This window comes from Macaca fascicularis, chromosome 2 (assembly GCF_037993035.2).
Source record: "Macaca fascicularis isolate 582-1 chromosome 2, T2T-MFA8v1.1".
Classification (NCBI taxonomy): Eukaryota; Metazoa; Chordata; class Mammalia; order Primates; family Cercopithecidae; genus Macaca; species Macaca fascicularis.
The window spans coordinates 107,088,288-107,104,810 of NC_088376.1; the positions used below are offsets into that span (position 1 = coordinate 107,088,288).

Here is a 16,523-nt window from a genome sequence, read left to right on the forward strand (position 1 = left end):
TTTGTCTATCTTCTTTTGCTCAATATTTTTGAACAAACACCTATTGCAGATGTTTCTCATTGTCGTATAATAGTTAATATTCCATTTTGTGAGTATATCAAAATGGAATATTGGGTGGAGCAGATTTGGATATTACAGTTGTGATGCTATCAGTGTTCTGCATGTCTTTTGGTGAACATATGTATACATTATGATAGGTTATACTTAAAACTGGAAGTGCTGTGTCATAGGGCCTACATATATTCAGCCTTAGTAGATAACAGCCGAACAGTTTTCCAGAGGAGTTTTACCAAATTACACTCCTACCAGCAATGTCTGAGAATTCTGGTTGTTTCACATCCTTACCAGCTCTTGATATTAATGCCTTTTGCATTTAGCCATTCTGGCGGGTGGGTAGTGATACCTTCCCTGATGATTGATGAAGTTGAGCACTTTTCAGAATGTTTATTGGGCATTAGTAGGATATGCTGTATTTGGAAGTATACTGATATTTTCCCTATATTCTGTGGGATTCTTTTTCTTCTCTGTCTACAATAATTGATCATATAATCTGTATACAAGTTCTCAGTTGTGTGTGTGTGTATGTATATCTATATATATAAAATCATTTACTACTTTAGAAGTTGCCTTTTCACCTTTTGTATTTTGTTTTTTTAATTTTTAATTTAAAATTACAAGTTGAAAACTATAGTTTATTTATAGGGTACAGTGTGATGTTTTGATTTATGAATATGATATGGAATAATTAAATCAAGCTAATTAACATATCTGTCACCTAGGATACTATCTTTTTTTGTGGTGAGAACATTTGAAATTTACTCTTAGCAATTATGAAATGTACATTATTATTTGCTATAGTCACCACACCATGCAGTAGATATCAAAGAAAAAAAACTTTTTCTTCCTGTTTAATTGAGGCTTGGTACTCTTTGACCATCATCTCCCCATTCCCCTTACCACCCTTCACACCTGTCCTCTGGTAACTACTGTTCTACTCTCTGCTCCTTTGAGTTTTAGATTCCATATGTAAATGAGAACATATATGGCATTTGTCTTTCTGTACTTGGCTTATTTCAGTTAGCATGTTCTCCAGTCTTTCTGTGTTACAGTGACAAAACTTCTTTCTTTTTTTAAGGCTGAATAGTATTTCATTGTGTATATATACCACATTTTCTTAATCCATTCATCCATTGATGGACACTTAGGTTGATTCCATACCTTGGCTGTTGTGAATAGTGCTGCAATGAACATGGAAGTGCAGACATCTCTTCAACATACTGATTTCAAATCTTTTGGGTAAATACACAGAAGTGAGATGCTAGATCATATGGCAATTCTATTTTTAGTTTTTTGAGGAATGACCGTACAGTTTTCCATAATGGCTATACTAATTTACATTGCCACCAACAGTATTCAAAGATTCCCTTTTCTCCACATCTTCACCAGCACTTGTTATCATTTGTCTTTTTGATAATAGCCATTCTGACAGATGTCAGGCAATATGTCACTGAGGTTTATAATTTGCATTTCTCTGATTCATGATGTTGAGCCTTTTTTCGTACATTTGCCATTTATGTATCTTCTTTTGAGGAATGTTTGTTCAGCTCTCTTGCCCCCCCACCCCCTGTTTTTTTTTTTTTTTGGGGACAGAGTCTTGCTCTGTTGCCCAGGCTGCAGTGCAGTGGCACAATCTCGGCTCACTGCAGCCTCTGCCTCCTGGGTTCAAGCAATTATCCTGCCTCCGCCTCCTGAGTAGCTGGGACTGCAGGCCTGCGCCACCACACCTGGCTAATTTTTGTATTTTTAGTAGAGACGGGGTTTCACCATGTTGGCCAGGATGGTCTCCATCTCCTGACCTCATGATCTGCCCGCTTTGGCCTCCCAAAGTGCTGGGATGACAGGCGTGAGCCACCACACCCAGCCTCCCTTGCCCATTTTTAAATTGGATTACTTCTGTTCTTTCTAAGTTATTTGAATTATTTATATATTTTAGATACTAACCCCTTATCAAATGTATGGCTTGCAAATATTTTCTCCCAATCTATAGGTTATCAGAACTTAATCTTAACGAAACCAACAACTATCCTCTAACAAGGAATTTACCAGCAGATTGTGCCCAGATAAGGCAAACACCTAGCTATAGCCTTTCAAGTAATTTCTCAACTTTGTTTCCACATTCAGTCTGTAAGAAATCCCACTGTTCACACTGTTAAAACAGAGCTCTCTGAACCTCTCTAGTTTGTGGTGCTTCCCCATTCATGAATCTTTTAATGCTCAGATAAACTCTATTAAATTTATTTTTTCTGAAGTTTTTCTTTTAACAGAAGTCAAAACAAAGTTAGCAGGGACACACTGAAGCCTTTCTGTGATAAGGCTGAAAAGGTTGCATGATGGTAAAAGGCTATATTCTAGAAGACCTCTACTAAAATAATAACTCTCTAATACAGCAAGAGCCAGAGTTTCTTACATCTTCTTTTTGTTTTCAATCTCTTTTCCTCTTTACACTATATTCTCTATTCCACATTTAGAATTATCTTCCTAAAATATGGAATTAATCTGGTCAATAATAAAAAAAATGCCTCCCTTCTGTATACAAAATAAATTCAAATTATTTAGTTTGACATTCAACAACTTACAATCACATGTCAGTATATTTGTCAAATTTCAGTTCCCACTGATGTACCACCCGCCGTGCTCCAATCACACCATCCTCTTCATCCTTTAAAACCCAGCTCAAAGCCACAATAATATGTGGCAAGAAAAGACTATGCACTAAGACCACTAAGATAAGTAAGATAGGTCCCAGCTATCGAGAACCCCATTTGGCAGAGAGACACACAAGCAAACAAATCAATGTTATTTAATATAAAGGATGTGTTATAAAATATGAGCAGAATACAGGTAGGCAAATTATTAATCCAAACAAGTAAAATCAGAAGAAGCTTCATAGAAAAAATAAAAAGATATTCATGGGTGAAAGAATAATAGTCAACACTTACCATATATGCCAGATTCTGTTTCAAGTGCTTTACATATATTAACTGATTTAATCCTCATTTTGTTGATGATGAAAATGAGAGGCCGGGCGCGGTGGCTCATGCCTGTAATCCCACCACTTTGGGAGGCCCAGGTGGGTGGATCACCTGAGGTCAGGAGTTCAAGACCAGCCTGGCCAACATTGTGAAACCCTGTCTTTTTTTTTGGCGAGGCACGGTGACTCAGGCCTGTAATCCCAGCACTTTGGGAGGCTGAGGCGGGCAGATCATTTGAGGTCAGGAGTTGGAGACCAGCTTGACCTACAAAGTGAAACCCCATCTCTACTAAAATACAAAAATTAGCTGGGCATGGTGGCGGGCACCTAGCTATTTGGGAGGTTGAGGCAGGAGTATTGCTTGAACCCAGGAGGTGGAGGTTGCAGTGAGGCGAGTCTGCACCACTGCACTCCAGCCTAGGTGACAGAGCAAGACTCCCTCTCAAAAAACAAAAACAAAAGCAAAAAAAAGAAACGAAAGAAAAGAAAATGAGAATCAAAAAGAATTTAAGTAAAATAAACATAATAATGACTACCATTTATTGAATATTTACAACATGCCAGGCGCAATGCTAAGCCCTGAAATGGAAGTAAAGACTTTAATTTTTTTTTTTTTTTTAGACGGAGTTCTTGTTGCCCAGGAGTGCAGTGGCACAATTTCAGCTCACTGTAACCTCAGCCTCCTGTGTTCAAACGATTCTCCTGCCTCAGCCTCCCGAATGGCTGGGATTACAGGCGTGCGCCAACACGCCTGGCTAATTTTGTATTCTTAGTAGAGACAGGGTTTCTTCATGTTGGTCAGGCTGGTCTTGAACTCCCAACCTCAGGTGATCCACCCACCTTGGCCTCCCAAAGTGCTGGGATTACAGGCATGAGCCACCACACCCAGCCACCTTTAATTCTTTTAAGTGAGAGATGGCAGTTCTTATTTTGTACCTCCACTAGTAGGTTGTTTTTTTTTTTAAATTGCTCTTGATTCATAATATTTTACATATTTATGGGGTATATGTGACATTTTGTTACATCCATGTGTGTGATTTTTATACATCTATGCATGTAGTGAAACATCATATACCCCATAAATATGTAAAATTTATTGTTATACATCCACATGGTTTACATGTATAGATATAACAAAATATCATATATACCCCATAAATATGTAAAATATTGTGAATCAAGATTTTAAAAAATGATCAATCAAGTCAGGGTATTTGGTGTATCCATCACCTTGAGTGTTTAACATTTCTATATGTTGGGAACATTTCAAATTCTCTCTTCTAGCTACTTTGAAATACACAGTACATTGTTGCTAACTGTAGTCATCCTACACTGCTATCAAACATTAGAACTTATACCTTCTAACTGTATGTTTATACTATTTGACCAACCACTCTTTTTCCCCCTCCTATCTACACATTCTTCCCAGCCTCTGAATCTATCATTCTACTATCTACCTCAATGAAATCAACTTTTTTGGCTCCCACATAAAAGTGAGAATATGGTGTATGTGTCTTTGTGCCTGCTTATTACCACTTAACGTAATGACCTCCAGTTCATCCATATTGCTGCAGACTACATGATTTCATTATTTTTTATGACCAAATAATATTCCATTGTGTGTATATACCACATTTTCTTTATTCATTGATCTATTGATGGACACTTGGGTTAATTCCATCTTTGCTATTGTGAATAGTGCTGGAATAAACATGTGAGTACAGGTATCCCTTTAATTTACTGATTTTTTTTTCTTTGGATAAATACCCAGTAGTGGGAGTGCTGGATCATATGGTAGTTTTAGTTTTTTAAGAAATCTCCATACTGTTTTCCACAGAGGCTGCACTAATTTACATTCCTACCAACAGTGTATAAGAGTTCTTTTTCTCTGCATCCTCACCAACATTTGTTATTTTCTGTCTTCTTAGTAATAGGCACTCTAACTGGGGTAAGGTAATATCTTACTGTAGTTTAGATTTGCGTTTCCCTGATACATGGTAATGTTGAGCATTCTTTCATATACCTGTTAGCCATTTGTATGTCTTCTCTTGAGAAATGTCTGTTCATGTCATTTGCCCACTTTTTAATGAGATTATTTGCTTTTTTACTGTTGAATTGTTTGAGTTCCTTGTATATTCTGGATATTAGTCCTCTGTCACATGAATAGTTTGCAGATATTTTCTTTCATTCAACAGGTTCTCTTCACTCTGTTTGCTGTGCAGAAGCTTTTTGGTTTAATATAGTCCCATTTGTCTTGTTTTTTGTTTTGTTGTCTGTGCTTTTGTAGCTTTCGCCATAAAATCTTTGCCTAGACCAATGTCCTGTAGTATCTCCCCTATGTTTTCTCCTATGGTTTTAGGTGTTAAGTTTTAATCCATCTTGAGTTGATTTTGTGTATGGTGAGAGATAGGGATTCAGTTTCATTCTTCTGGATATGGATATCTTAATTTTCCCAGCACCACTTATTGAAGAGGGTCCTTTTCTTAATGTATGTTCTTGGTGCCTTTGTCAAAAATCATTATTAATGTCCTCTTCAGTCTCTTTCGTCAGTGCCTTGTGGTTTTCCTTGTAGAGATCTTTTACCTCCTTGGGTAAATTTATTCCTAGGTTTTTTTTGTAACTTTTATAATTGGGAATACCTTCTTGATTTCTCTCTCAGCTATTTCCTTATTGGTATATAGAAACACTGTTAATTTTTGTGTTTTGATTTTGTATCCTGCAACTTTACTGATTTATTAATCAGATCGAAGAGTTTTCTGGTGTATTCTTTAGTTATTTTTAAATATAAAATCATATCAGTAGCAAAGAGTGACAATTTGACTTCTCTAACTTGGATGCCTTTTATTTCTTTCTCTTTCCTGTTTGCTCTGGCCAGGACTTCTGGTACTATGTTGAATAGGATTGGTGAAAGTAGGCATCCTTGTCTTGGTCATTCAGTATGACGTTAGCTGCAGGTTTGCCTTATATGGCTGAGAGAGTTTGGATATTTGTCCCTGCCCAAATCTCACATTGAATTGTAATCTGCAATCCTGGAGGTGGGGCCTGGTGGGAGATGTTTGGGTGATGAGGATGGATCCTTCATGTCGTGGTGCTTTCTTCACTGTAGTGAGTTCTCATGAGATCTGGTCATTTAAAAGTGTGTGGCACCTTCCGCTCCACTCTCTTTTGCTCTCTTGTTCCTGCTTTCACCATGTGATGTGTCTGCTCCACCTTCACCTTCTGCGATGATTGTAAACTTTCTTAGGCCTCCCTAGAAAATGAGCAGATGCCAGCACCGTGCTTCCTGTAAAGCCTGCAGAACCATGGGCCAATTAAACATCTTTTCTTTATAAATTACCCAGTCTCAGATATTTCTTTATAGCAATGCAAGAATGACCTAATAATACAATGACCTTTATTATATTGAGGTATATTCCTCCTATGCCTAGTTTATTGAGGTTTTTATCATGAAGGATATTGAATTTTATTAAATGCTTTTTCTGCATTTATTGAGATGACCATGTGGTTTTTGTCCTTCATTCTGTTAATGTGATGTATCATGTTTATTTATTTGTGTGTGTTGTGCCAAACTTACATTCCTAGAATAAATCCAACTTGATCATGATGTATTTTTTTTTATGTACTGCTAGATTCGGTTTGCTAATATTTTGTTGAGAATTTTTGAGTCTGTGTTTATCAGGGCTATTGACCTATAGTTTTTACTGTTGTTGTAGCCTTGTCTGGTTTTGTTATCAGAGTAATGCTGGCGTCATAGAATGAGTTAGGGACCATTCCTTTCTCTTCCATTTTTTGGAATAGTTTGAGGAAAATTGGTATTAGTTCTTCTTCGAAAGTTTGGAATTCAGCAGTGAAGTCATCTGGTCCTGGACTTTTTTTTTTGTTCAGAGTTTTCATTAAAGATGCAATCTCATTACTTGTTTTTGATCTGTTCAGGTTTTCTGTTTCTTCCTAATTCAATCTCAGTAGGTTGTATGTGTCCAGGAATTTATCCATTTCCTCTAGATTTTCTACTTTTTCATGTATAGTTAGTTGTTCATAATAGTCTCTGATGATCTTTTTATATTTCCATAGTATCCATTGTAAAGTCTGCATTTTCATTTCAGATTTTGTTTATTTGGGTCTTTTCTTTATCTTGATTAGTCTAGCTAGCAGTTTATCAATTTTGTTTATCATTTTGAGAAAACAAGTTTTCATTGTGTTGACCCTCCTTTTGTTTTTTCTTTTTTTGTCTCTATTTTGTTTAGCCCCACTCTGATCTTATTTCTTTCCTTCTACTAGTTTTGGGTTTGGTTTGTTCTTGCTTTTCTAGTTTCTTGAGATGCATTGTTAGAGTGATTATTTGAAATCTTTCTACTTTTTTAACATAGGTGTTTAATGCTATAAACTTCCCTTCTAGAATAGTTGTTGCTGTATCTCATATATTTTGGTATTTTGTTTTCTCATTGCTTCAAGAAATTTTTGCATTTTCTTCTCAATTTCTTTCTTGACCTGATGGTCATTCAGGAGCATGTTGTTTAGTTTCCATGTATTTGCAGTTTCCAGAGTTCCTCTTGTTATTGATTTCTAGTTCTATTTTATTGTATCTGAGAAGATACTTGATATGATTTTGATTTTTTTAATTGCTGATTCGTTTTGTATTCTAACATATGGTCTAAAAAATGTTCATGTGCTGATGAAAAGAATGTGTGTTCTGTAGCTGTTGGATGAAATGTTCTGTAAATGTCTGTTAGGTCCTTTGATTTAATGTGCAGTTTGAATCTAGTGTTTCTTTGTTAGTTTTCTGTCTAGATGTTCTGTCTAATGCTAAGAGTAGGGTGTTTAAGTCTCCAACTATTATTGTATTGGAGTCTGTCCCTCCCTTTAGATCTAATAATATTTGCTTTATGTGTCTGGGTGCTGCATTGATAGATGCATGTATTTTAAGTTGTTATATCCTGTTGCTGAATTGATACATTTGTCTTTAAATAAAGACTTTATCTTTTTTGTTATTTTTTTACTTAAAGTCTGTTTTATCTGATAAGTATAGCTGCTCCTGCTTGCTTTTGGCTTTTGTTTGCATGGAATCGCTTTTTCCATCCCTTTACTTTCAATCTAATGTGTCTTTACAGGTGAGATGAGTTTCTGGTAAGGAGCATATCATTGGATCATGTTTAATCCATTTAGCCAATCTATATCTTTTAAGTGGAAAGTTTAATTCCTTTACATTCAAGGTTATTATTGACATGTAAGGGCTTATTCCTGTCATCTTATTAATTGATATCTGGCTGTTTTGTATATCCTTTGTTTCTTTCTTTCTCTCTTACTGCTTATCTGTAGTGCTAACATTTTATTCTTTTCTCTTTCTTGTTTGTATGCTCTGCTTTATCAGTGGTGTTTATGTTTGCATGATGGTAGATATCATTCTTTTCACTTCTAGGTGTAGGATTCCCTTAAGCGTTTCTTGTAGGGCTGGTATAGTGCTGATGAACTCCCTCAGCTTTTGCTTTTCTGGGAAAGACTTTCTCTTTATTTATGAAGGCTAACTTTGCTGAGTATAATATCAATTAATATCCATATTTTCTTTTAGCATACTTTAGATGCATCATCCTATTCTCTCCTGGTCTGTAAGGTTTCTGCTGAGAAATCCACTGTTAGTCTGATGGAGATTTCTTTATAAGTGACTAGATGCTTTTTTTTTTTCCTTTCCTTTTTTTTTTTTTTTTTTTTTTGAGACAGGGTCTTTCTCTGTTGCCCAGGCTGGAGTGCAGTGGTGTGATCTCAGCTCGCTGCAACTTCTGCCTCCTGGGCTCGGGTGATCCTCCCACCTCAGCCTCCCAAGCAGCTGGGACTACAGGCACATGTCACCATGCCCAGCTAATTTTTCTATTTTTAGTAGAGATGGGGTTTCACCATGTTGCCCAGGCTGGTCTCTAACACCTAGACTCAAGCAATCCACCCGTCTTGGCCTTCCAAAGTGCTGAGATTACAGGCGTGAGCTACTGTACGCAGCCTGTTCTTTTTCTTTTTTTTTTTTTTTTTTTTTGAGACGGAGTCTCATGCTGTCACCCAGGGTGGAGTGCAGTGGCCGGATCTCAGCTCACTGCAAGCTCCGCCTCCCGGGTTCACGCCATTCTCCTGCCTCAGCCTCCCGAGTAGCTGGGACTACAGGCGTCCGCCACCTCGCCCGGCTAGTTTTTTGTATTTTTTTTTATTAGAGACGGGGTTTCACCATGTTAACCAGGATGGTCTCGATCTGACCTCGTGATCCGCCCGTCTCGGCCTCCCAAAGTGCTGGGATTACAGGCTTGAGCCACCGCGCCCGGCCAGCCTGTTCTTTTTCAAAAGTTGTTTTAGCAGTCCACAGCAGTGATGGTTGCAAACAATAGAATTTGTCCTTCTGGTATGTGAAAATGTGTAGCCATCTTTCTGCTGGGGGTGTGGCTGGGTCACTGCTATTGGCTCCCACAGCCACAGCAGCTGCAGCTGCAGGCCAGGAATGTCAGTGGGGCTCCAGGGATTTTTCACTCGGCACCAGGGCAGGGCACAATCTGTGGGGGCTGGGCTCCCAACATGGCACCAGGGTGTTGTTAATTAGCAGCTCTTTTAGCAGCTACTTAGGACTTAGTAGTTTGTGGGACTCAGCATGAGCTCTTCCTCTCTGGAGCAGTGCTTTTCCAGGCAACCCCCCTATATTAGTCTCAGGACCCACAAAGGCCAAGGGACTCTGTCATGGCTAGGATTATAGGAGTTTTCAGCCAGAGTGTGGGCCACTGGGAGTCTGTCATTTACACTTTCTTTATATTAGGGAGCCTCTCTAACTCCACTAGTAGGTTTTGATCCTGCTGAGATTCTTTCTCTGTGTAAGACAAACTAAGCAAATGCATTTTCTTCTACCTTTTAGCAAAATCTCACTGAAATGCATTCATCCATTTGGCTCACCATGCCATCCCTTCTCCACTGAAATGGGTGGTCCAAGGCCAGGTCTTCAGGCATTTAATACCCACCGCAATGCTATGGTAGTCAGAAACTCCTTTTCACCCTCTTAAAAGTATCTTTTGAGAAATAGAATTTCTTCATTTTTATAGTCCAATTTTTCAGTTTTCTTTTGTGCTATTAACTTTTTGCATCCTATTGAAGATCTTTACCAAGATCATGAAGATGTTCTCCTACGTTTTTCCTTTAAAAGTTTGTTTTACCTTTTGCAGAATCAAATCATCTAGAATTGATTTTTGTTTATGATATAAGAAGAGAATCAAGATACAGTTTTTTCCCATGTGGATCTTCAGGTGACACATTACCGTTTATCAAAAAGACCATCTTTTCCCCACTACACTACAATGATACCATGTTATAAATCAGCTGACTGTATATGAGTGGGTCTGTTTCTGGGCTCTCTAATACATTGGTCAGTGTGTTTATCCTTGCACCGGGAAATGGTTATTTATAAAATAACATAAGATTTTTGTAATGAATTAAATATGTACTTCAAATCTGTGAGTTAACCAAACATCAGCTTCTTTATTCCAATCCTTTGAGATCATTTAAAAATTTCAATATAAGCAAAAAGATAGGATTGAAATGTGTATAGTTCTTACAGAATATTTAAAAAAAAGGTAATTTTACATTTTTCATGACTTTTGCAGGTTTGCATGGATGTGTTTAAGAAATATATAAATATCAATGAACTGTGTTTGCTACAGCGTGCAGGTATGAAACAAATAATTCGTATAAAGCTATTAATGTGTGGATATTAAGTAATGTGCTATTGTTTGAAAATAGTTTAAAAGTAAATTCAGTAATTTGTAAGTTTGAAAACGGAATGCCTTACCCAAGAGTGGCTCTGTTGGCCTAAGAGAGGATTGAAAATAAATGAGATATTTTGGTTAATAAAAAAAAATCTACCTAATACTGTAATTCCCTTACACACTAATATTTTCATGACTTACAAATTTTATTTACAAGTGTAAGATGGAGAAAATGGTATTGTTAATTAGTCTTTAACTCTATCTAAAGGGACTTTTCAGAAGCTGACTCTTTCCTATTTCTTCTTCCTTCTTCTCTTTTTACATTTACCTCTTGTAGCCAGTGTACCATCCAGTGAGTTCTGTGCAGTTCCCTATACATACCAGGCTGTGTTCAAACTTCAAGGCTACTATTACCACTTCTCTCTGTTAGGGATGCCTCTAGTTCCATCCCATTTCCTCATGGCAAAGGAAAGGCTATTCGGCCTTCAAGGCTAGGTCATAGGAAATAGGATTGGCTATTTGGCCTTCAAGGCTAGGTCATAGGAAATAGGATTACCTCCTCTATTAGGCCCTTATCTGATTCCACAACCCCATCCCATTCTTTGCCACCTTCTCCCCATACTAATAGTGAGCTGCAATAGGACAGAGACCATGCTTAATTTATTTGTATTTGTCACCCTGACACAACCACCAAAGCCACATAGTAGATGTGGTAATAGAGCACTTTCACTTCATATATTTCTGCTTGAGATCTCATTCTGCTAAAAACAAAGTCTCTGACAGGTTTATTGTTTTGTTTTGTTGGTGATATCATCTCCCCAAGGATTAGAGGAAACACCTCATGGAATTGCTAGTCTGAACTTAATGTAACTGTAACAAAGAAGTAGCAGTTAAGGTGAAGTAATAGGTACCTATATGGGAGTATACTGGTAACCTGAGGGATTTATCCATATCTAACCTATATAGTTTCATAGGTTAGATATGGATGAAATTTTAAATTCCAGAAATAATCCCATAACATGAGATGTGGAAGAAAAGAGGATGTTGTGAAAAAGATGCAGAACTCCCAAAAATATAAGTCTGACTGTATAAAGATCCAACATGGCTACAGGAAAAATCCATCTGAATTTTGCTTTAAAACAATGAATAGAGAACAAAAATAAGAGCCTGTAGCAAAGAATAAATGTAGAAAGTTGTCAAGAACCTGTGGAAATTTTTTGGTTTAAAAATAAAAACTTAGTGGGAAATAATAGATAGCTCAGAATAGACCTGATATATATGAGGGGTTTAGTGTTTACAAAGACCATAGGATTTGAGACAAGAGGAATCACTTTGAAAATGATAAGATAACTAGATAGCAACTTAAAGAGGCTCTGAATACCACTGGTATAAATAAGTTATGGATTTAGCTACTCAGGCTCTACAGAGAGGCCTCAGGAACCATTTTGGTGCACAAGGGGAGGGAGCTGAGTCATTGGACCCCCCCCAACTCCCTGTTTAACCATAGTTTCTTGTTTATCTATTTTATATTTAAATTTCCACATAAAATTCTTTTGAGAAGTTTTTAAATTTTAAGTTTCCATTTAGAAATTTTAAATTTACAAAAATCTGTGAAAATAGAAATAATACAAACAATAGTCATATCCTTTATCATTTTCATTTGTTCACTCCTTCCTTCCATATATGTGTGTATATACACATGTGCACATATGTGCATGGCCATTCACACACACACGTTTTTCCCTGAACCACTTGAAGTTAAGTTGCACATATCATGGCCCTTTACCACCAAATACTTTAATGCATATTTCTGAAAAACAGGCTATACTTTTATATAACCATGGCACATTTATCCACATTAGTAAATTTAACATGAGTACAATAGTTTTGTCTAATCTATTACTTATATTCAAATTTTGTCACTTGACCCGATGATGGCCTTTTGTAGCATTTTTCCCTCTAGTTTAGGATCCAGTCCAGGATCAGGTGTGCATCAGATTAGCCTCCTTTAATCTAGAACATTTCCACCGTCTGTCTTGGACATTTTGGGAGTATGTATATGATAAAATATACATAAAATTTACTATTTTAAACATTTTTAAGTGTACAATTCACTGCCATATTAAGTACATTCGTTATGTGTAACCATCACCATTATCCATTCCTAGAACTTTCTCATCCCAAACAGAAACGCTGTATGCATTAAACAATAACTCCTCATTACCCTCATTCTCAGCCCTTGATAACCTCTAATCTACTTTCTGGCCCTATGCATTTGTCTATTCTAGGTATTTCATATAAGTAAAATTACACAATATTTGTCCTTTTGTGTCTGGATTATTTCACTTAGCATAGTGTCCTCAAGGTTTATCCATATTATAACATGTATCAGAATTTTCTTCCTTTTTAAGGCTGATATCCTGTTGTATGAATATACCAAATTTTGTTTATATATTCATTTGTTGATGGACACTTGGTTGTTTTTTCCTTTTGGGTATTAAAGTAATGTTGCCGTGAACTTTGGCATACAAGTATCTACTTGAGTCCTTGCTTTCAGTTCTTTCGGGTATATACCTAAGAGTAAAACTATAGGTCCTGTTTTATCTGTTTTATATTTGAATTTCCACATAAAATTTCCCTTTCCAGAAGTTTTATGGCCAAAAACATTTTAAAACAACGCATTTAGCATATACCAGAATGAATCAATGAAGTACAGCAATTAGCAATTCAGTAGAAAAAAAGTCTTTTAAATCAGATTTTTAGAAAGATGACGATTTCTGTGGTTTACTCAAAGGGAGTATAAAAGATATAAATTTGATCACATAAATTTGAACTAAAAAGCTATTATCTTCAATATTTTAGATTTACCACTGGTAATATACAAAAATATTCCAATATATAAGAATAATGAGTCCAATCAGCTATTTAGAAAGACATTAATATTGTTTCTTCTTTTGAAAATTAGAAACATTTCAAGAGGAAATTCCAGTGGTTAATGATTCACTAGAATTGTGCATTCCTAACCAAAGAAAGGAGTAAAAGTACCTGATTCTGGTGAATAATTGGTAAAGTAGCATTATGAATTGACAAACGTTTTAAGAAAGCAATGTAGGCCGGGTGCAGTGGCTCACACCTGTAATCTCAGCACTCTGGGAGCCTGAGGTGGGTGAATTGCTTGAGTCCAGGAGTTTAGACCGGCCTGGGCAAAATGGTAAAACCCCATCTCTACAAAAATATATTTTAAAAATTAGCCAGGCATGGTGGTGCACGCCTATAGTCCCAACTACTCGGGAGGCTGAGGTGGGAAGATCGCTTGAGCCCAGGAGGCAGAGGTTGCAGTGAGCCAAGATCATAACACTGCACTCCAGCCCTGGGTGACAGAGCAAGACCATGTCTCAAAAATAAATAAATAAAATAAAAGACAATACAGCAGTTTGTGTCAAAACGTATTAAAAATGTTCAGTTTCCACCCAACAGTTTAACAAGAAGGTATCATTATTCGTTTTTGTTTTTTTGAGAAGGAGTCTCCCACTGTCGCCCAGGCTGGAGTACAGTGGCACGATCTTGGCTCACTGCAACCTCCGTCTCCTGAGTTCACGCGATTCTCCTGCCTCAGTCTCCCTGAGTAGCTGTGACTACAGGCCTGCGCCACCATACCCGGCTAATTTTTTTATTTTTAGCAGAGACAAGGTTTCACCATGTTGGCCAGGCTGGTCTCAAACTCTTGACCTCAGGTGATCCACCCACCTCAGCCTCCCAAAGTGCTGGAATTACAGGCGTGAGCCACCACGCCCAGCTGAGAGGATCATTATTTTCAATGCAGAAAATATATTAACAGTTTAAAAATAACTTAATGAGGCCAGGCGCGGTGACTCATATCTATAATTCCAGCACTTTGGGAGGCCGAGGCAGGCAGATCACCTGAGGTCAGAAGTTCAAGACCAGCCTGGCCCACATGGTCAAATGCTGTCTCTACTAAAAGTGCAAAAAAAAAAAACTAACCAGGCATGGTGGTGCATGCCTGTAATCCCAGCTACTTGGGAGGCTAAGGCAGGAGAGTCACTTGAACCTGGAAGGTAGAGGTTGCAGTAAGCCAAGATCATGCCACTGCACTCCAGTCTAGGTGACAGAATGATACTGTCTCAAAAAAATAAATAACTTAATGACACAAAGGAGGAAGGTTGCATGTCAATTAGTAGACTATTTACATGCTGGCTAACATAGATTAACTGCAGCTTTTGAATGTCTGCAATTTAGTTTTATTAATAAGCTATAATAACATTGAGTTTACCATTTTATCAGTTGATCTGCTTCTGTATAGGCAACTATATAAATACTGCCAAAAGTATAGCAGCAATAATTTATCTGTATATGCTCAGGGAAAATAATTGTAGTATATAAAAAAGCTTTACAAGAAATTTGAATATTATACCATATTATTAAAGTTTTAAAACTTTAACATTAATTTTTCACTTGTGCCACTGAACTTTGTCAATAGCTACTGGCTTTCCCAAACAACACCAGGTAATCCAGCTAGTAATAAATATTTCTAATAGAAATAATTAACACAAAATAAAACCAAAAGTATTTTTACTAAGGCAGTTAAGGCATACAGATTTTAACCTGCGAAATTCTGGAATGAAGAAAAAAATGATCAATGAAAGAATCCCAATTTAAATAATTTTAGTGAAATCAATGGGGAAAAATTGGAAACATCATGTTACATAGAAAATTAAGGATTTGGATGGGCATGAAGAAAGTACTTTCTCAAAGAAAACTAATCAGCGTTGTTGTAATTTTTAGTAGAATGTTCCACAATCACAAACTGAAATCAAAAATATCCCCATCCATGACGAGGCAGGGAGAAATTAAAAATAATGTCAACATGTTAGTGGGTTTAAAGCAACAAGAATGGGTATGTGTCAAAACAGTCTGCGTCCATCACCAAACTATACAACTTCACATCTGTACCAGGGCTACTGCCTCAAGACTGCCTGGGAACTTGACTCTCTAGGAGTTCATATTGACAGTATGATATATGGGAATGGCAGTTTAGACCTATTCTTTGCAGGCAGCGCATGAGTTACTCCATACTGAACATGCTTGGTTGACTTCAAATATTATTGCCATTTTGACTTTTGCTTTAATTTTCATCCACTATTTCTAATACTAGAACTGTACCTTTCAAGAATTTACATTGAATTCATATTATTTTATCTTTATATATAGAAAAATTATTGAATTTAAGAAATACGGATATCTGACACAGCAAATGACATTAGTATATATATTTTCATTTTCAGTAAACGTATTTATGGAGTACTACAGAAAGTTTCCCCCAGGTATATACTTTGATTTACAAGTGCTAAATGATCTTCTAAATTCTTTACTCAAACATTGTTTATTGAAAGAAGTATTTCAGATAGTGAACCTCAGCATAATGGTTAAAATGCTGGTAAGTAGCCTGAAAATATATGTTATTTTAATATTTTATGTTAATTTCTCTGTTATTCATTATTTGAATTTAGCAGTTGAATTTCTGTGTTTGTTGAATACTTCCTAGAAACCACTTGTGTTTTTCAACATAAATGAGTTTGAGAAATTTAAGGTGTACTAAAAGAAGATCTGAAAATGAGTGTAATTTTTTTGTTTTATCCAGCCTTCTCTGAAAATGTTACTAAACATATTTGAGCATGTGGCAACTATGAAATTAAGGAATGCTGTACCTGCTTTAATTGATATCTTTTGCAAGGTATGGTTTTATTTTC

General features: G+C 36.5%; 1 protein-coding gene across 1 annotated transcript in view; it reads left to right on the forward strand.

Moving 5' to 3' along the window:
* Positions 1–16,523, forward strand: part of TOPAZ1 (testis and ovary specific TOPAZ 1) — a 90,367-nt gene that overhangs the window by 29,289 nt on the left and 44,555 nt on the right. Inside the window, exons 9-11 of the mRNA XM_005546821.3 lie at positions 10,654–10,717; positions 16,059–16,210; positions 16,415–16,507. Coding sequence (XP_005546878.3) covers positions 10,654–10,717; positions 16,059–16,210; positions 16,415–16,507 — 309 coding nt within the window. The remainder of the gene's footprint in view (positions 1–10,653; positions 10,718–16,058; positions 16,211–16,414; positions 16,508–16,523) is intronic.